Here is a 22,831-nt window from a genome sequence, read left to right as displayed (position 1 = left end):
TGTCTCGCTACATGTCCTGTAACTGGAGCTGCATTCTTTTGTTAGTTTCTAGAATTATTTTGAAAGAAGCGTTAGTGAACATAGCAGCTGCTGACGCTAATGGTTGAGCCAATATTATCACATTTCGTGCATGTACTCGTTAGATTTTGCAGTTTGCTGTTCACCTGCCACAAATACGTCAAGTTTGTGGAATGAGCTCAGTAATTAACCTAACACTTTTTACTTAGGAGGATCATTATACTTTCTGTCATCATTATTTTAAATTTTTAATCCATTGTGGAATTACAGTAACTATGGAAAATAAATCTCTGATCCTTTCTTATTATGTATTACTCTCAAAGCTACATCAATTATATCTGTGCCAGTAATGCTTTAAATAATGGCATCAATGGTCGGTTTCTTAGGCCCAGTATGGGGAGGTCTCTAAAGTGTTAATATCCAGGTGACTGTAGAAACAGAGTATTTGCTAGACAGTAAACTCCCATCACAACAATTTTAAGTTATGTTTGCATTGTGGTGTCTAAATTTCTGAATGGTGTAACAAGTCCTGAACTGTACCAATATTCAGCAACAAAATATGGAGTGGAAAGCTAGTCTGCATTACTTTATTGGTGATCACATCAGGATAGATTATGACAGAAGTTGTAGGTAAAATTAGCAGATTATGTGCGAGCTCAGATATCACTACCACTGTTTGACACTTGACCATTGGTGTAATCGAAATGTGTGGTACTGAGGGTGTGCATGTTTTAAGGTAATATCAACTACACAGGTGAAAACTATGAAGGTGAACCATGTTTCAGGGTATCATAGAGGCCTGAAAAATACGTTATGTAGGTTAAAGGCCGGTGTAATGTTATCCCGGACAGTGCTGGAAGGGGTCAGCTGAAGTAGCCATTGAGAACATAGAAGGCTATATTTGTCTATAAAAACAAATAAATATAAAAAATATAATGTAGTTCAATATAATAGAGGGAAACAATCCACGTGGGAAAAATTTATCAAAAAACAAAGATGATGTGACTTTCTAAACGAAAGTGCTAGCAGGTCGAAAGACACGCAAACAAACACAAACATACACACAAAATTCAAGCTTTCGCAACAAACTGTTGCCTCATCAGGAAAGAGGGAAGGAGAGGGAAAGACGAAAGGATGTGGGTTTTAAGGGAGAGGGTAAGGAGTTATTCCAATCCCAGGAGTGGAAAGACTTACCTTAGGGGGAAAAAAGGACGGGTATACACTCGCGCACACACACACAAAAGTTTTTGTCTTTAAATATGTCTGCTTGTGTCTGTATATGTGTGGATAGATATGTGTGTGTGTGCGCGAGTGTATACCCGTCCTTTTTTTCCCCCTAAGGTAAGTCTTTCCGCTCCCGGGATTGGAATGACTCCTTACCCTCTCCCTTAAAACCCACATCCTTTCGTCTCCCCCTCTCCTTCCCTCTTTCCTGACGAGGCAACAGTTTGTTGCGAAAGCTTGAATTTTGTGTGTATGTTTGTGTTTGTTTGTGTGTCTTTCGACCTGCCAGCGCTTTCGTTTGGTAAGTCACATCATCTTTATTTTTTGAAAAAATATAATGTAGTTCGATAGATAAAAAATCTATTCACCAAATGATTGCAAAATAACACATGTATAAAAGGTATTTTGTATGCAAGCTTTCAGAGCCAGTTGCTCCTCCTTCTGGTTGAAGGGTAAGGAAAATGGTGAAGGAAAAGACTGGTGATGTTTAAGAAAAGGGGTAGAATTCGAAAAGTCACACAGAACCCAAGTCAGGGAACAGGATGAGAAGGAAAGATAACAGTACATTCTACTACAAAGAAACTATTTTTATTCCTTTTTAATTTTTTTTCAAAATCACCTCTGTTCAACAGTACTACTGTAGCAATTCCATAAGACTCTTCCCTTCTCATCCAGTCCATTAAGTTTCCTCTAACCTGGGGTTCTGGGTGACTTCCAAGCTCTACCCCTTTTCCTAAACCTTACCAATCCTTTTCCTATACCCCTCTTCCTTCCCCTTCAAACCCTTCTGCCAGAAGCAACCACTGGCTCCAAAAGCATGCATATGTATTAAAAGTGGAACCTCGCTTAAAGAGCACCTCTCAATAATGCCCAATTTGTATAACAAGCAAATCAAATTGTATAAAAAAGATACTAACTTAATGTGTGATCTTTCGCATAACGAGTGACAATGGTTTAGTATGTTGTCACGAGCTGTTTGCATGTAGCGGATGAAACATTCAACAATATGAGCGCCTTTCATTGTCAGCACTGGCATATGAACAATGTCTTTCATATGTACTGCATTCTGGGGGGGTAGCACTCTTTTTGATACCCTCCCTCTTAGTGCAGCTTGTGATCACACACTTTTCTAAACTTGTGTTTTCACTTTTTTTTGTTCACATTTTAATAACCTTTGTAGAAATGTCCTCAAAGATAAAGCCGCGAGAAGACTACCTCAAGAGAAAGAAAATTACCTTAGAAATGAAACATGAAATGATTGAAAAATGTGAAAGTGGAGCATTGCTAATTTAGCATCCACATATAATTGGTCTACATCATCTATTTTCACTATTAATGCTGACGAGATAGGTCTGTTCTGGAAAAAGATGCCAAAGCGTTCCTTTATAACAGCAGAGGAGAACATATTCCCTGGTCACAAGCAAATGAAAGACAGTCTCACACTGCTATTCTGTGCCAATGCAAGCAGCGATTTGAAAATTAAATGCTGCTTGTTTATCGTTCAGGAATTCCATGAGCCTTCAAGAAGTATACAGTTCAGAAGAGCAGGTTAAATGTGATTTGGAGGTCCAACAACAAGGCTTGAGTGACACGTGATCTTTTTTGTGATTGGATCAGTGAAGTGTTTGGTCCTTCGTTGAAAAAATATTTGCTTGAGATGAATATGCCAATTCACATTTGGTGTGTTACAGACAATGCTCCTGCCCATTCTCCAGGCCTACCAAATCACCTTCTTGAAGAATTTCAATTCATCAACATCCAATTTCTGCCTCCCAACACCACTCTGTTAGTCCACCCTGTGGACCAGCAGATTATTTGTAACTTTAAGAAGCTCTACATTAAAGCACACTTCGATCATTGCTTTGAGTTGACTGAAGCTAACAATCTCACTCTCAGAGAGTTTTGGAAATATCACTTCAACATAGTTGCATGCCTCAAGATGATCAAAAAGACTTGGGAACGGGTTACCAAGAGAACTCTCACTTCTGCTTGGAAGAAGCTTTGGCCGAAGCGTGTTGTCGAATGTGACTCTGAGGCATTCAACTCTACCTGTGGAGCCTGTAGTCAATAGGATTGTGTCTTTGGCCAAGAGCATGGGGCTAGAAGTAGATAACAATGATATCAATGAGCTTGTGGAAGATCACAGCCAAGAAGTGACCACCAAAGAGCTTATGAAGTTGTAGAGAGTAGTCCTTCACAGGAGGAAGAGGAGGAGGCAGTTACAGAAAAGCTGCAATCTTCTGGCACAATAAGAGAAGTGCTGAAAGCGTGGGAATCAGTTGCATTGTACATTGAAAATCATTACCCCATTAAAGCAGTGGCCAGGCATGCTACAAATTTATTTGACAATAATGCTGTGGCACATTTTTGCCAAGTGTTGAAGCATCAGCAGAAACAAATGACTAGGTTGCTTTCTAGTAAAAAGAATTAGTTATGTATCATGAATAATAAAGTACATAATACTATATGTATAATTTTCTGTGAATAAATGGCATGAATCAGATAAAACTGTCAGTACTTTTCCTGCATGGAATGCATTATTGTTTTTTACATTAATTTATATGGGATAAATTGTTTCACTTAAAGGGTGTTTTGCATTACGAGTAAGATTCTGGAACGAATTATGCTCACTATGTGAGGTTTCACTGTACCCTTTGTGTGTGTGTTCTCCTGCCATTGCTTGGTCAGTAGATTTTTTATCTGCCCAATTAAAACAAATAAATAGTTGTTTATTGGTTTATTCCATTGTGAATTGGTAGATTTCTTTTCAGTGTGTTTATCATACATTCTTTTCAGTATGCTTATCACGTATTATTTGAATCTTATTATGATTGACTTACAGGCTTACATTTAAATTTGCTCTCTGAAGGAGGCAGATACAGCTTAAAGCAGCAAAAATTTGACAAAATTCACCAATTTTTCTAGTGACATAGTAAACTTGGAAGAATGAAAGTTGACCCTCTCAGACAATTGGTCTTCTTGTACAAGTTACAAATACAATCAACCATAAAGAAACTATTTTTACCCCCTTTTAAATTATTTCAAAATGATTGCTGTTCAGCAGTAGTACTATAGCATATTCATCATATCGGGAGTTTAATGTTGTGCTTAATTTACTTTATTGGCAAAATACATGTTTACAAAACAGTTCTTTTAGGTGCATACCAAAATACGTAATATTTTTAATTTGTTTTAAATTATGAATTTAGTTTTCTAAACTTTTTTTAACATAGTAGTATGTTTTTAACTGAGAAGCTATCCAATAGAAGAACCTGATGTTGCTTGATTATGTTGATATTATATAGAACCAGTTTTTTGTGTTAAGAGAGAGACAGATCAAGAAGATATGAAGCGCAAGAAATGATCAAAATACATTGCTAATTCATTTTTGTACTTTGTTTGTCTTCTCTAATCTGATCTTAATCCTTTTTCTTGCCTCTTGTGTTGTTTCTAATTTTTTTTTTTTTTTTGCTGATTCTATTCACACTCTATCCACTTGGTCCGACGTAAGTCTATAAAACTTTGAGGCTTAATTCCTAATTGTGTAATTACTTCTGTCTACCTTTCATGCCTCCATTAAGGGTAATTAATGCATCATTAGTTGCAATTTTAATAATAATTTTCCCACAAAATCCACTTTTGGGAAAACCTTTCTAAATTTTGCTGTTCAGTGACTCATTATCATTTTGTGTATTGGCTCCAACACACATTTTTAAGAGCTCTGTGGAACCTACATTTTTAAATACAGGCTTGATAGGTTCCATCACTGCAGGTGGTGAAGTATTTTTGTGCCTATAGCTACGGTAGTACAAGTTTATATGCCAACTAGCTCTGCAGATGATGAAGAAATTGATGAAATGTATGATGAGATAAAAGAAATTATTCAGGTAGTGAAGGGAGACGAAAATTTAATAGTCATTGGTGACTGGAATTCGACAGTAGGAAAAGGTAGAGAAGGAAACATAGTAGGTGAATATGGATTGGGGCTACGAAATGAAAGAGGAAGCCGTCTGGTAGAATTTTGCACAGAGCATAACTTAATCATAGCTAACACTAGGTTCAAGAATCATAAAAGAAGGTTGTATACATGGAAGAATCCTGGAGCTACTAAAAGGTATCAGATAGATTATATAATGGTAAGACAGAGATTTAGGAACCAGGTTTTAAATTGTAAGACATTTCCAGGGGCAGATGTGGACTCTGACCACAATCTATTGGTTATGAACAGTAGATTAAAATTGAAGAAACTGCAAAAAGGTGGGAATTTAAGGAGATGGGACCTGGATAAACTGACTAAACCAGAGGTTGTACAGAGTTTCAGGGACAGCATAAGGGAACAATTGACAGGAATGGGGGAAAGAAATACAGTAGAAGACGAATGGGTAGCTCTGAGGTATGAAGTAGTGAAGGCAGCAGAGGATCAAGTAGGTAAAAAGACGAGGGCTGGTAAAAATCCTTGGGTATCAGAAGAGATACTGAATTTAATTGATGAAAGGGGAAAATACAAAAATGCAGTAAGTGATGCAGGCAAAAAGGAATACAAATGTCTCAAAAATGATATCGACAGGAAGTGCAAAATGGCTAAGCAGGGATGGGTAGAGGACAAATGTAAGGATGTAGAGGCTTATCTCACGAGCGGTAAGATAGATACTGCCTATAGGAAAATTAGAGACCTTTGGAGAAAAGAGAACCACTTACATGACTATCAAGAGCTCAGATGGAAACCCAGTTCTAAGTAAGGAAGGGGAAGCAGAAAGGTGGAAGGAGTGTATAGAGGGTCTACACAAGGGCAATATTATGGAAATGGAAGAGGATGTAGATGAAGATGAAATGGGAGATACGATACTGCATGAAGAGTTTGACAGAGCACTGAAAGACCTGAGTTGAAACAAGGCCCCGGGAGTAGACAACATTCCATTAGAACTACTGACGGCCTTGGGAGAGCCAGTCCTGACAAAACTCTACCATCTGGTGAGCAAGATGTATGAGACAGGCGAAATACCCTCAGACTTCAAGAAGAATATAATAATTCCAATCCCAAAGAAAGCAGGTGTTGACAGATGTGAAAATTACCGAACTATCAGTTTAATAAGTCACAGCTGCAAAATACTAACGCGAATTATTTACAGACGAATGGAAAAACTGGTAGAAGCCGAACTTGGGGAAGATCAGTTTGGATTCCGTAGAAATGTTGGAACACGTGAGGCAATACTGACCTTACAACTTATCTTAGGAGAAAGATTAAGGAAAGGCAAACCTACGTTTCTAGCATTTGTAGACTTAGAGCAAGCTTTTGACAATGTTGACTGGAGCACTCTCTTTCAAACTCTAAAGGTGGCAGGGGTAAAATACAGGGAGCGAAAGGCTATTTACAATTTGTACAGAAACCAGATGGCAGTTATAAGAGTCGAGGGGCATGAAAGGGAAGCAGTGGTTGGGAAGGGAGTGAGACAGGGTTGTAGCCTCTCCCCAATGTTATTCAATCTGTATATTGAGCAAGCAGTAAAGGAAACAAAAGAAAAATTCGGAGTAGGTATTAAAATCCAGGGAGAAGAAATAAAAACTTTGAGGTTCGCCGATGACATTGTAATTCTGTCAGAGACAGCAAAGGACTTGGAAGAGCAGTTGAGTGGAATGGACAGTGTCTTGAAAGGAGGATATAAGATGAAATCAACAAAAGCAAAATGAGGATAATAGAATGTAGTCGAATTAAGTCAGGTGATGCTGAGGGAATTAGATTAGGAAATGAGACACTTAAAGTAGTAAAGGAGTTTTGCTATTTGGGGAGCAAAATAACTGATGATGTTCGAAGTAGAGAGGATATAAAATGTAGACTGGCAATGGGAAGGAAAGCGTTTCTGAAGAACAGAAATTTGTTAACATCGAGTATAGATTTGTGTGTCAAGAAGTCGTTTCTGAAAGTGTTTGTATGGAGTGTAGCCATGTATGGAAGTGAAACATGGACAAGAAGAGAATATAAGCTTTCTAAATGTGATGCTACAGAAGTATGTTGAAGATTAGGTGGGTAGATCACATAACTAATGAGGAGGTATTGAATAGGATTGGGGAGAAGTGAAGTTTGTGGCACAACTTGACTAGAAGAAGGGATCAGTTGGTAGGACATGTCCTGAGGCATCAAGGGATCACAAATTTAACATTGGAGGGCAGCTGGAGGGTAAAAATCGTAGAGGGAGACCAAGAGATGAATACACTAAGCAGATTCAGAAGGATGTAGGCTGCAATAGGTACTGGGAGATGAAGAAGCATGCACAGGATTTGGCAGCATGGAGAGCTGCATCAAACCAGTCTCAGGACTGAAGACCACAACAACAACAACAACAACAACATATAGCTATTAACAGTCCTTTCAGACACTGAACATTGATAAGGACATCTTGTCTCATTTTGCTTGGGCCAAAAATATGACATTGGAATCCGAAAAGAATTTGTGATACCGTGTATTCCATATAGCTGCTCTCATGTTAATAACAGAATCAGAATTTAGGACGTCCCTAATATGAGATTATTGTGTTTATGGCAGCATCTGCCAATCTCATTTTACCACAGAGGGGTTTTCCACCAGAATACTTTTTATCCTTGTATTCTCAATTCATTTTTCTCAGTTGCGCACCCATTTTGTTTTGGACATGACCAACACATTACAGTTTAGTGATAGGTTTATTAGGTCATGTGGCTTTAATTCTGAAACAGCCTTGAAGGATTTGGTATCACCACCACTAATATAATGTGTTGTACACCATGTCTGATTTCTGATCATAGGAAAGTTTTCTTCATTCTGTCTACTTACATGGCACCTGCTGGTATCTCTGTGGTTAATTGAACCATTTTGTTCATGACTTTCCATCCATTCTGCATAAGACATAGTATTTTTCCTCTTTCCCTATTTAACAACCTTTGTAGTAAGAAGTGAGCTATTTGGTATCCACAACTATTCCAGATTTACTTTCTGGTACAGTGCTTTCCCCGTGTAGTGACTAATGTTCACTTGTAAGCCATGTACCATCACATGAAACTGGTAACTTCGTGCTTTTGTTGTGTCTTAATTTCTTCTCCTGATGCATTACTGGTACACAATTTCTTCACAGGTGCTGTCAAACAGGTGGCCTCGTATTCATTATATCTTAGGCCTGTCACATTCTGTCCTAAACATCTCATTCCGTACACCACACATATTAATAGCATAAACATTTCTCATTTTCCCTGAAATGAGGCAGTTATAAAATCAGTCTGGTCTTCTTACACAAGATAGAAATACAATTTACCACAAAGAAAAGTACCCATGTTACAACAAATTTGTAGTAAAAAAAAATATAGATCTGAAGAATTTTAATGGTGTACTTCCAGATCTTCAGCTGACTTATTTTTCTGTTATGTATACATGCTGCCTGGTCTCTAACCAGTCTACTAACTATTGGTGGTCCCACACTGCTATTTATAGCTGAGTGTGAATCCAACTCCTGACACTCACTATGCTCTTTCAATGCTCTTTGTTTTCCAGAGCCTGCACTGATATTCTATGAAACACACATTCTTTCAGCATTTCCCACCTTTGGTGGATGTGACAACCGTTGAGATCTTAACAAAATGAGTGCCACGGCCCAAGTCTTGTTTAAATCTAAACCCCCATCAGTGTATTAGGTTTCCTGCCATCTTTTTGTTGATAGACTTGTAATTACACAGTCCTGGAGATTTGGCTTTTGATGCAGGAAACTGTCTCATGATTTTTCTTTTCATCATTATATTCGAGGCCATGCTTGATGAAAGCTTATTTGCTTGGTTGTTTTGATCAAGTATGGTGCTGATGTTCCTTCCATCCCTTGTTGACTGTTCCAACAATCAGCCTTACATAAGACCTCCCACATTCGCATGGAAAGCGATGCTCACCCTGCCTTTGCTGGCCTAGATTATGTTTAATATTACAAAGAAGATTTTATCTTCGTTCCTGGGAGCAAAATACACTGGATACCATCTTTCCATAGGAGCCTACCAATCATTCTGGATATTGAGCCAGACCTCCACCATGTGGATCAGCAGATCATTTGTAACTTTAAGACCTCTTTCTCATGCATTCCTGGTGTTGAGCATAACCCCTTTGGAAAACTATTTGTAGATACAACTTGTCTGTGTGGCTCTGTCTGTCAGAAAGTGTTCAAGCTTTATGGACCAGAACACCATATTTCTTTGTGATTGGATAGTGATGGCTCAAGGTGTGGGTGTGGAGACAGAGAGAGAGAGAGAGAGAGAGAGAGAGAGAGAGAGAGAATCAGTGCACATGCATTTTCCATATACACTCCGATGAAGAAATCTGACCAGTCTACTTTAACTAACCATTGATGAAAGGTTAGCTGCCCTTCTTTTCAAGTTCCATTGTGAATTTTATATTATGATGAAAAGAATTTCAATGTTCCATGTGTTGCCCAAAGCACTTCATGGGCACTAGTGCCTTCTTCAAATTACTCCATCCAGTGGGCTACTCGTTGTCAAGCCATCACTGACCTCTCTCTCCATGTTTCAAGCTATCACCATCTGACAGAAAGAAATTCGTTGTTAAAGACTCTACTCCATAGAGCTTAAACACTTCCAGAAAAGAAGTGACTCACCGAAGAATTAAGATACTTACAAATAGTGTTATGGGGTCATTCCATGTCAATTCAACCAATTTGAGAACATGTTCCAGGTGGTAGTCTCAGATTTGGCTGAAATTTAGCACACCAATGCTACCAAGTGTCGAACACTCATGTACAAAGTATTAGTTTCCCCTGTCAACTAGTTCCAGAATTATGGCTTGTGAAAGGTGGCGTGACCCAGAAATTGCAACCCACATCTGGCAATCTATCTTCAGACCTAACTTCAGGTCTTAATAACTTTGGAACTATTCCACACAGTCCAGTGAAATTTTTACAACTCAGTAACATCCATTTAGAAAAGACACTCCATGAATCAAAACACCAACAACATATTTCTGAGGGAAAATAAAAATTCCAAAATGTGATTAAAAGATGTTATACATTAAAAGGTACATATTGTAGGTGCCCTCTATGCCAAATATAATTCACTCAGAAAGGGTATAAATTTTTTGTGGTAAGCTTAATGTGGCCTAAACACACACAGAACTCATCTTGCCCATATCTGTCACACAGAGTTACATGCACACGAAAATACAAAAATTTGAAAAACTACCTGAAAAACATGGATTTTCCAAGTAAGGTAGCACAAAAGGGACAAGTGATATCCAAGCCAAATTTCAAACACAGCATAAGTAGACCGTAATATAATATATGGCAAAATTTCAACTTGTTATTGCAAGGCGACAGAGATGTATTTGGTTATGTTTCTTTTAACGTGATTTAGCAAGTAATAGTGATGATGCAGACAGCTTGTTTCAGATAAAGCCGCAGCAATTGTTGGGAACCATTAGGCAGCAGAAAGTTAAACAGTGGTAGTTTTAAGGGACAGAATGAGTCATTGTTAGGCAGGAACAACAAAGGAAACAAGCAACAATTACAGGTTACTCATGTTTTTAAGATTCTGGTTCAGACTGGTCAGTGCTGTTGTGGAAAGTCAGTTTGGAGGCAGAAGATTGTACTAGTGGTGCTTTTGTTCAAACAAGTTGCAGTATTGGTAGAGCACAATCATCTGAATGTCATAAAACAACATATGGAACAAAATGTGGCTTTCGCTTTGTACTGTATGATGTGGATGAATCAGGCCAAGATTTGTTGCTATGGAGATCCAGGATACATTTTGTGGGCACAAGAAGTACAGTTCCAGGAAACTTTAGTGTTTGTTATCATCTTATGAAAGTGTTTCTGGATAAGTATTCTTTCCTAGAAACAAGTTGTTTTGATCCATTTCGGATTCATAAGAAGACAGTGAAGTGTAGCCTCAGAGAAATTGATATAAAATCAGTATTGAAAGTGAGTCAGTGCATGGGACTTAACATAAAACCAAGACAAAAGTTATGTTCCAGGTGTGTTACACAGCTAAAAAATGGAGAATATTCTGATAATTTACGTGACAGGGACAAAGAGTATCAGCCACCTACAATCACAGCGGATGAGCAATTAAATACTTCAGTTACTGCTCTTGGTTTGTCTCCCATGAAGACACACAAAGTTGGGAAAAGAGACAAGCCCAGCTATGGTAGAAGAAAACTACAAGAAGCTCAAATGGAATTAAAACATAAAATAGCTGAAACACTAACGCTAGAAGAGGAAGAACTATCTGCTCCAAAGGAACAGAAATCGTGCCAGAAATGCTCTGATTTTGACAAAATTGTGCATGATTTGAAAGAAAAATGTGCCATATCTACACGCCAGAAAAAAGTAGCTATTCTTACCCTTGCACCTTCTAGGTGGTCTATTGACTACACTGCAAAGGAATTCAATGTTTCTACATATATGGTAAAGCAAGCTAGCAAAATAAAAGCAACCCAAGGAGTGCTTCCACAACTTCAGCAGGCTCAGGAATAAGCAATTGAGTTCAGAAATAAAGGTGCTAGTGTCGGAGTTTTATGAAAATAATGACTACAGCCTAATAATGCCTGGAAAAAAAGACTATGTAACGGTGAAAATGGGAAATGTTCGTGTACAGATGCAAAAAAAGACTGTTGCTATACAACAGTAGGTTTATCATCTTTTTTCAATCTTGGGCCAAAATGGATTGTGCCTGTAAGTGCAAGGGGCACACACAATGTTTGTGTATGTGAGACCCATCAAAATGCTAAGCTGATGTTTGCTGCTATAAAGGATTCTGGTCTGGATTACAAAGGTGCAATGAAGCTGCTAGTGTGTGACGTCAGTTCCTACCAGTGCATGATACACAGGTGTGAAAAGTGTCCTGGTAAGGCAAATCTTGCAGAACACATGAATAACAAACTGTATGGTGAACTCCTTATGGATGACGATGAACTTGTTTCTTATAAATAATGGACACACATGGATTGGACAAGTCTTGCAACAAAGCAAAGTACAGTGGAAGATTTTGTTGAAATGTGTTGTCAAAAAATGGACAGACTGATCACACACAGCTTCACAGAAACAGCACAATCAGATTATCTCCAGCTTTGTAAGGATAATTTGAAACAAGATGAAATTATAGTAATACTAGACTTTTCTGAAAATTACGCATTTATAGTTCAAGATGCCATCCAAGGATATCATTGGGACAACAGTCAAGCAACTCTCCAGCCATTTGCGATTTACTATAGAGGTGAATCAGGTGATGTGTCTGTCATGAACCTGTGTGTTTTTAGTGACTATTTAATTCATGATGCCATTGCAGTTCATGCCAACTTTCGCACTGTCATGGCATATGTGAAAAACAAGCTGCCTCACATACATTTTGCGAAATACTTCAGTGATGGGGCAGCTAGTCAGCACAAAAACTGCAATAATCTCATAAATTTGTGCATGCATTACCATGATTTTTCAGATTCTCGCAGAATGGAATTTTTTCGCAACAAGTCATGGTAAAAATATATGTGCTGGTATTGGTGCTACCATTAAGTGCATGGCATCACGAGCTAGTCTGCAGCACCCTACAGAAGGTCACATTCTAACACCTCTTCAATTATTTGCCTGGGAACAGAAAAATATCTCTGGCATACAATCATTCTATGTTTCGAAAGATGAGGTGAAATATAGTCAAAGAGTTGCTAAAAAGCAGACTAGAACACATGAAAACTGCCGCAGGCACAAGGAGCCATCATCACTTCTCTCCAGCTGACTCTGACAATGTGCAGATGAGCAGACTGTCCGGTTATAACTATAGGTTCATGCACAACATGTGTCTTCACAATGTGTCTGACTCAGGATTCAGAAGCAAAAGCAGCAACATACAACCAGGTTGCTATGTTATTGCTGTTTATGATGACAAATGGTACTTAGGATGTGTTGCAGAGTGCTCTGATGCAGAAGGTGATGTATTTGTGAACTTCATGGCGCCAGCAGGTCGAGCAAGATGATTTCATTGGCCACGTTTGGCAGACAGGTGTTGGATTCCTTTTGAACATATTCTTATGACAGTTCCTGTTCCTACCACAGTGTCAGGAAGACAGTACAATTTGCCACTCAATGTACAGAGTACAGTAGCTAAAGTGTGGGAGAACATCTGTTCGAAGCACAATCGACTGGTTTTTAGCAGTTAAGGTGCAGTAAACATTAATGATAGGTTGTGTTAATCTGTCTATATATTGTTGCTTAGTGATTAAACAGTTGTGGGAGAGGATAAGAAGAGCCAGAACAGTTTACAATATGTTTTTACAAAATTGTGTTATGGAACAATGGCCACATCACCAAATACATCTGTCAACTTCCATTGTACACAAATGTCTTGCAATAACATGCTGAAATTTTGAGATTTATATCGTTATGGTCTACTTATGCAGTGTGTGAAATTTGGCTTGGATACCACTTGTCCCTTTTGTGCTACCACACTTGGAAAATCCATATTTTTCATGTAATTTTTCAAATTTTTGTATTTTCGTGTGCATGTAACTTAGTTTTTGTGACTGATATGGGCATGATGAGTTCTGTGTGTGTTTGGGCCATATTAAGCTTACCACAAAAGAATTTATACCCTTTTTGAGTGAATTATATTTGGCATAGAGGGCACCTACAATATGTACCTTTTAACGTATTACATTTTTAATCACATTTTGGAATTTTTATTTTCCCTCAGAAATATGTTGTTGGTGTTTTGATTCATGGAGTGTCTTTTCTAAATGGATGTTACTGAGTTGTAAAAATTTCACTGGACTGTGTGGAATAGTTCCAAAGTTATTAAGACCTGAAGTTAGGTCTGAAGAGAGATTGCCAGATGTGGGTTGCAATTTCTGGGTCACGCCACCTTCTTTCACAAGCCATAATTCTGGAACTAGTTGACAGGGGAAACTAATACTTTGTACACGAGTGTTCCACACATGGTAGAATTAGTGTACTGAATTTCAATCAAATCTGAGACTTTGAGCTGGAGCCCCTGGTTGAACTGACATGGAATGACCCTATGGAGGTACTCATAAGGGAAACTCCCCACATCAAGGTGTAAGAACGGAACCTCCAGATGTACATACCTTCTATTTGTTCCACACAAGTACCACGTTATGACCTTTGTGTTGCATTTGGAAGTTTTGACTCCAGAATTCCTTTGTTGTAACATGGCTCACTCCGTTTATTTGTTGTCTTCATTTCTGTGAGAGGTTATGCAGCATATTTCCTGCTCTCAACATTCAACACATTTACTTGCTACGGTAATATATTCTTATCACATGACTTATATGTAGTGGACACGTTAATGCCCTGACACAGTTCATGAATTTCTGAAAAATAAATAAATAAAAGGGGGTGGGGTTGGGCAAGAGGAAGATTTGGACGTGGATCTCCCACTTTGTAGTCCAGCACCATGACTACACAACCACAACACCATTATTCCTGTATTGTTGCTCATCTCAAGCTTCTACTGTCCATTGTTTATAATTTGCTTCTTTTTTCACATTTCAGTACACCTTCTTCCAGTTTTTATGCCGGGCTATCCACTGCTAGGACATTTTACAACTAAATCTGAAGGCAGTGCAATGGGGAGTTTCCCTTGTCAGATCATCAAATTGAGTGGGTGTTGCAGTCAAAACCTAAAATATCTGGGAAATAAGTTTTGGTTGAGACTGAGACAGGGAAAGAGAAGCCAGGAATCACTTACCTACCTTATGCTGGGCCAACATCCAGAAATATTGGTAGACTCCTACAGAAACATGCCCTCCAATGTATTTCACTTCTGTGAACAAAGATTTTTAAAAAATCTTCATTGTAATGTTAAGGCAGTTTAGGTTTCTAAAATCGAGGTGTGTGTACCGCATTTCATGCAAATGTGGCATTTCATCAGTGGAGCAGACTTTTAGAATAGTTGAGGAGAGATGCAAGGAACACCAGCAACACACCCAACTAAAACAACCAAGCAAATCAGCTGTTGCCAAACAGCCCTCAAAATTAATCATGAAATGAAGTGTAGAGAGACCAATATTGTGGTGCAAACACAAGTTTCTGGGACAACATAATGTAGGAGTCTGTCAGTAAAAAGATGGCAGAAACCCTAGCACTCATTTTGGGAAGTTTAAATCTAAACAAGTTTAGTGTCTTGACTCTCAAATTTGTTACAGTCTTGATGGCCATCACATCCACCAGAGCTAGGGAATGCTGAGAGAATGTACATTTCATGGAATATCGGTACGGGCTCTGAAAAGCTAAAGAGCTTCAAAGGTCTTAGTGGGTGTCAGAAAATAAACTCACAGTCAACTATAAATAGAAATAATTGCAATGTGAGACCAGCAATAGTTCACACTCTGGGTGGAGTCAAGGCAAAGAGTACACATAACAGCACAATTCATAGCATCTGAAGAAGACTGGGTAAGTTTTTGAAAAATTGTGCATAAAAGACAACAACAAATTGGAAAACCTGGAAGTACATCATTAATCAATCTCATTGGGAAAACGTGATAAATATGTAGGATTTTCTTTGGTGAAAAAGGAGGGAAATAAGGAAATACTGGCAGCATATTCAAAACAAACAAATTTAAATACATAGCTCTACTACTCAATAAAATGCTTAGGTGAAACCAAAGTATGGAAATTTTTAAAAGTGTATGATTCCAGAATTTCAATGTACTTGACACCTGCCTACTCTCATCTACTCAGAAGGTGATCTCAATGTTTGGTGCTTCATTGTCACACAGTATCAAAGATCCACATTGTGTCTCTCCACATGCAGTGTATGTCCTGCAATCTAAGTTGAATTTTATAAACAACATTGTAGGAATTTTCGTGATTTTACTTCTTGTCTTCAGCTTGTTCCAGAAACCATCCTAAATCATTACATTAGCATTAAAAAAAAGGATAACATGTAACATCACTTTCAAAACTTTATGTACACTCCTAGTGCTGCTTAAACAGGTAAGGGGGAAGAGAAAAGACTCATAAATGATACTTAGTTCGTGGGGCAAGTGATTCTGAATAACTTCCTCTCTCCCTGCACTACCAGTTCTGCTTGTAATATATGTTGCTCTCAAGGACTGGGCTACTGGCTTGAAAACCTAGAGACTGGTATCTTTTCTTTCCTCCCCCCCCCCCCTTTTTTTTTATTTATTTTTTTACCCGCACAGCAGTACTACATTATATTTCAGTTTCAGGCTACCTGTTTCTTTTTACGTTTCTGTTGGTGGTGGTGGTGGTGGTGGTGGTGGTGGTGGTGGTGGTGGTCTTCAGTCCAGAGACTGGTTTGATGCAGCTCTCCATGCTACTGTAACCTGTATACGCCTCTTAATCTCCGAGTAACTAGTGCAGCTTACATCCTTTGAATCTGCTTAGTGTATTCATCTCTTGGTCTCCCTCTACAATTTTTACCCTCTATGCTTTCCTCCAGTACTAAATTGATGATCCTGCTCAGAACATGTCCTACCAACCGATCCCTTCTTCTAGTCAAGTTGTGCCACAAATTCCTCTTCTCCCCAGTGCTGCTCAGCATTGCCCAATTAGTTATGTGATCTACCCATCTAATCTTCAGCATTCTTCTGTAGCACCACATTTCAAAAGCTTCTATTCCCTTCTTGTCTAAAATGTTTATCGTCCACATTTTGCATCCATACATGGCTACAATCATATAAATACTTTCAGAAAACACTTCCTTATACTTAAATCGATACTTGATGTTAACAAGTTTCTGTTCTTCAGAAATGCTTTTCTTGCCACCACCAGTCTACATTTTATATCCTCTCTGCTTCAACCATAATCAGTTATTTTGCTGTCCAAATAGCAAAACTCATCTACTAATTTAAGTGTCTCATATCCTAATCTAGTTCCCTCAGCATCACCTACTTAAATTTGACTAAATTCCATTATCCTCATTTTGTTTGTGTTGATGTTCATCTCGTATCCTCCTTTCAAGGAACTGTCCATTCCGTACAACCGTTCTTCCAAGTCCTTCGCTGTCTCTGACAGAATTACAATGTCATCGGCGAACCTCATAGTTTTTATTACTTCTCCATGCATTTTAATTCCTACTCCAATTTTTTTATTTATTTATTTCTCTGGCTTGTTCAGCGCACAGATTGAATAACATTAGGGATAGGCTACAACCCTTTCTCACTCCCTTCTCAACCATTGCTTCCCTTTTGTGCCTCTCGACTCTGCCTTTGGGTTTCTGTACAAATTGTAAATAGCCTTTTGCTCACTGTATTTTACCCCTTCCACCTTCGGAATTTGAGAGAGAGTATTCCAGTCAACATTGTCAAAAGCTTTCTCTAAGTCTACAAATGCTAGAAACGTAGGTTTGCCTTTCCTTAATCTAGCTTCAAAGATAAGTTGTAGGGTCAGTATTGCCTTGTGTGTTCCTACATTTCTTCAGAATCCAAACTGTCCTCTCCCGAGGTCAGCTTCTACAAGTTTTTCCATTCGTCTGCAAAGAATTCACATTAGTATTTTGCAACCATGATTTATTAAACTGATAGTTTGGTAATTTTCATACCTGTCAGCTTGTGCTTTCTTTGGAATTGGAATTATTATATTCTTCTTGAAGTCAAAGAGTATTTTGTATGTCTCATGCGTCTTGACCACCAGATGGAAGAGTTTGGTCAAGGCTAGCTCTCCCAAGGCTGTCAGTAGCTCTAACGGAATATTATCTAGATCTCTCAGTGCTCTGTCAAATTCTTTACACAGTATAATATCTCCCCTCTCTTCTTTATGTATGTTCTCTTCTATTTCCATAATATTTGCCTCAAGTACATTGGCCTTGTGTAGACTCTCTGTATACTCCTTCCACCTTTTGGCTTTCCCTTCTTTGTGAAGGACTGATTTTCCGTCTCAGCTCTTGATATCTGTACAGGTGGTTCTCTTTTCTACAAAGGTCTCTTTAATTTTTCTGTAGGCGGCATCTATCTTATCCCTGGTGATATATGCTTCTACATCCTTCCATGTGTCCTCTAGCCATCCCTGCTTAGCCATTTTGCACTTCATCTCATTTCTACTAGCCCTGGTGTTTTTATCTAATTCAGCCTCTGCTGCCTTCACTATTTCATTTCTCAAAGCTATCCATTCTTCTTCTACTGTATTTGTTTTCCCTGTTCTTGTCAATTGTTTCCTAATGGTCCCTCTGAAACGCTCGAAAACCTCTAGTTCTTTTAGTTTATTCAGGCCCCATCTCCTTAAATTCCCACCTTTCTAGAGTTTTAATCTGTAGTTCATAACCAATAAATTATGGCCCGAGTCTACATGCACCCCTGGAAACGTCTTAAAACTTAAAACCTGATTCTTAAATCTCTGCCTCGTCATTATATAATCAGTCTGAAACCTTCTGGTGTCTCCAGCTCTCTTCCACGTATACAACCTTTTTTCATGGTTCTTAAACAAAGTGTTAGTGATGATTGAGTTATGCTCTGTCCAAAATCCTACAGGCGACTTCCTCTTTTATTCCTTGACCCCAGTCCACATTCACCTACTACTTTTCCCCCATTACTATTAAATTTTCATCTCACTTAACTATCTGAATAATTTGTTTTACCTCATCATACATTTCTTCAATCTCTTCATCATCTGCAGAGCTAATTGGTATAAAACTTACAGGGCTATTACAAATGATTGAAGCGATTTCATAAAGTCACTGTAGCTCCATTCATTGACATATGGTCACGACACACTGAAGATATGTAGAAAAACTCATAAAGTTTTGTTCGGCTGAAGCCGCACTTCAGGTTTCTGCCGCCAGAGCGCTCGAGAGTGCAGCGAGACAAAATGGCGACAGGAGTCGAGAAAGCGTATGTCTTGCTTGAAATGCACTCACATCAGTCAGTCATAACAATGCAACGACACTTCAGGACGAAGTTCAACAAAGATCCACCAACTGCTAACTCCATTCGGCGATGGTATGTGCAGTTTAAAGCTTCTGGATGCCTCTGTAAGGGGAAATCAACGAGTCGGCCTGCAGTGAGCGAAGAAACGGTTGAACGCGTGCGGGCAAGTTTCACGCGTAGCCCGCGGAAGTCGACGAATAAAGCAAGCAGGGAGCTAAACGTACCACAGCCGACAGTTTGGAAAATCTTACGGAAAAGGCTAAAGCAGAAGCCTTACCGTTTACAATTGCTACAAGCCCTGACACCCGATGACAAAGTCAAACGCTTTGAATTTTCGGCGCGGTTGCAACAGCTCGTGGAAGAGGATGCGTTCAGTGCGAAACTTGTTTTCAGTGATGAAGCAACATTTTTTCTTAATGGTGAAGTGAACAGACACAATGTGCGAATCTGGGCGGTAGAGAATCCTCACACATTCGTGCAGCAAATTCGCAATTCACCAAAAGTTAACGTGTTTTGTGCAATCTCACGGTTTAAAGTTTACGGCCCCTTTTTCTTCTGCGAAAAAAACGTTACAGGGCAGGTGTATCTGGACATGCTGGAAAATTGGCTCATGCCACAACTGGAGACCGACAGCACCGACTTCATCTTTCAACAGGATGGTGCTCCACCGCACTTCTATCATGATGTTCGGCATTTCTTAAACAGGATATTGGAAAACCGATGGATCGGTCGTGGAGGAGATCATGATCAGCAATTCATGTCATGGCCTCCACGCTCTCCCGACTTAACCCCATGCGATTTCTTTCTGTGGGGTTATGTGAAAGATTCAGTGTTTAAACCTCCTCTACTAAGAAACGTGCCAGAACTGCGAGCTCGCATCAACGATGCTTTCGAACTCATTGATGGGGACATGCTGCGCCGAGTGTGGGAGGAACTTGATTATCGGCTTGATGTCTGCCGAACCACTAAAGGGGCACATATCAAACATTTGTGAATGCCTAAAAAAACTTTTTGAGTTTTTGTATGTGTGTGCAAAGCATTGTGAAAATATCTCAAATAATAAAGTTATTGTAGAGCTGTGAAATCGCTTCAATCATTTGTAATAACCCTGTATATTACTATGGTAGGTGTGGGCTTCATTTATATCTTGGGTGCAATAATGTGTTCACTATGCTGTTTGTATTAGCTTATCTGCGTTCCTATTTTTTTATTCATTATTAAACCTACTCCTGCATTACCCGTATTTGATTTTGTATTTATAACGCTGTATTCACCTGACCAGAAGACCTGTTCCTCCTCCTACCGAACTTCACTAATTCCCACCATATCTAACTTTAAACTATCCATTTCTCTTTTTAAATTTTCTAACCTACCTGCTCAATAAAGGGATCTGACATTCCACGCTCCGATCCATAGAATGCCAGTTTTGTTTTTTCTAATAACAACATCCTCCCGAGTAGTTCCCAACTGGGGATCCGAGTGGGGAGATTACTTTACCTGCAGAATATTTTACCCAAGAGGACGCCATCATCATTTAACCATACAGTAAAGCTACATACTCTCAGGAGAAATTACAACTGTAGTTTCCCCTTGCTTTCAGCTGTTTGTAGTATCAGCACATGTTAAAAAGTCAGGTCAGTCAATCATCCAGACTGTTGGCCTTGCACTACTGAAAAGGTTGCTGCCCCTCCTCAGAAATCACATGTTTGTCTGGCCTCCCAACAAATACCCCTCTGTTGCGGGGTGCACCTACTGTACGGCTATCTTCATTGCTGAGGCACGCAAGCCTCCCCACCAATGGCAAGGTCCATGGTTCATGAGGACACTTTCCTCTATTAAAGTTCACTTACCAGGTGTCATCTGCCTCTTATATGTCATGCTTACCTTAAAATCCGACAGTTTCCGTCACAAATACCAGTTATGTCCGCTGTATACTACTTTTTATAGCTGTGAGTTGGCTTTTACTGATATGCCTCAGTTGTATTCGAATGGTGCACTATTCTGACGTCGCAAAGCATTTGTTAACAGGTAATATGGGACTGTATAGTAAAGTCATAAATGTCTCAATAATAGCAATGTACAGGGGATAAAATGATGATTTAGAATCCTGGGGAAGACTGCATGTGTTGACAGATGCTGGTATTGTGCAGACTCTTGTCTGAAAATTCTACGTTTTGGCACTATATTCTTGCTTCTTTAAAGTTGGTCAGTTTTTCGAAGGAAGCGTTAAGGACGTGATGTAATTATATTAAGAATTTACCAGTTGATGTTGGGGAAAAAAGAATGAATTTTCCACAATGTATAACAGAAACGTATATGTATAGTAAAACTTTGTTTATATGTTTTTCAGGGGGCTAAAAGAAGTATAAGTGTGAAAAATGTATACATGAAAGGAAGCGCCATATTTGCAAATTACACAGTAAAACCACAAACGAAAAATACAGTAAATGAAAAGTTACATAACAGGAAACATAATATTTGCCTATTAAGTACTTAAAAATGAAGAGAAAAAGGTACATGTCTACATGGAAGGAAATGTCACGTCTTAAAGTATTACATTTTTATGGAATTAAAAAGTAATTTTGGGTATTGTGACTTCTTAATTTCTGTGTAAAAAAAAAAAAAAAAAAAAAAAAAAAAAAAAAAAAAAAAAAAAAAAAAAAGTTGGAAAGGGATTTCTCTCCAGTTTCCTAAAACATAGTAGCAGGCAGTTTTGACTGTATCTGTCTATGACAAATTTTTAGTCATTTGTACTTGTGTTGCGCATTTTAAATATGTGAGTTGTATCACTGTATTGCATATTGTTATTACAGATGCTGCAGCACAAATGAAAGTTGGAGCCATGAAGAGGGGACAAACGAGATCACATGTTGGACTGAAAAGAACAAGGGATGAAATGTCGTAAAAAGAGGATCAGAAAAACAAATACTGTTTTAATCTAAATGCTTGGAAGAGGAGTATGTGCTTCATTATTCAAAGACAATATATTGCTGTCCTTAATCAGGATTTGTGAAGGTATCCCCTGTGGACATGAAGAGATCTGTTTCAAAATGCTGTTTTATGTGTGTGTGTGTGTACATAAAAGTGACATGAACTGTAAACTACTGCTGTTTTATGTCATTTAAGACAGTAGTTCAGTTTAATACATTGGATATTAGATGTGACATGACTGTGAATCAACAATGAACTTTTTTAAAAAAATAAATGAGGAAGACTCTTGTATTGTCTTAAATGTTGGTTTACTCTGTAATGTCATCCTTATAATATAAACCCGGATATATAAGCACAGACATATTAGTTGGTTTTTGTGAAATGGGTCCCTTACTAGCCCTGCCTTCATAACTTATCAGAATATCTGTACTCAGAAGTGTAAACTTGTAACTGTAAATGTACCCTCTAAAGTTACATAAATGCTTTGTCATAAGTATTGGATAAAAATATCATCTGAGTTTGTAGAACAAGGAACAATGGACCCCCCCTCCCCCCCCCCCTCTCTCTCTCTCTCTCTCTCTCTCTCTCTCTCTCTCTCTCTCTCTCTCTCAAAAGATTGGAAGTTGTACAAATACTGTAGCAGTATTGTATCAAAAGACCTTTCACAGAACCAAAATAATTTTCTGTTCATGTGTAAAATCTGTCAGTTACACAGTTCAAGAGAGATGCAAGGAATCACACTCGACTAAAACACCCAAGCAAATCAGCTGTTGGTGTGCACTGCCCCAAAAATTAATCTTGAAA

The 22,831-nt window shown here is 38.5% G+C and overlaps 1 protein-coding gene across 3 annotated transcripts in view; it reads left to right on the top strand.

Moving 5' to 3' along the window:
• Positions 1-22,328, top strand: part of LOC124619669 (host cell factor 1-like) — a 109,956-nt gene extending 87,628 nt beyond the window's left edge. For all 3 annotated transcript variants that reach the window (XM_047146210.1, XM_047146209.1, XM_047146208.1), the window contains one exon: positions 21,910-22,328. In XM_047146210.1, coding sequence (XP_047002166.1) covers positions 21,910-22,001 — 92 coding nt within the window. In that variant the 3' untranslated portion in view covers positions 22,002-22,328. The remainder of the gene's footprint in view (positions 1-21,909) is intronic.
• Positions 22,329-22,831: the final 503 nt, after the last annotated feature.

Source organism: Schistocerca americana, chromosome 6, assembly GCF_021461395.2.
Source record: "Schistocerca americana isolate TAMUIC-IGC-003095 chromosome 6, iqSchAmer2.1, whole genome shotgun sequence".
NCBI classification, from domain to species: Eukaryota; Metazoa; Arthropoda; class Insecta; order Orthoptera; family Acrididae; genus Schistocerca; species Schistocerca americana.
This window is presented reverse-complemented; position numbering and strand designations above follow the sequence as displayed.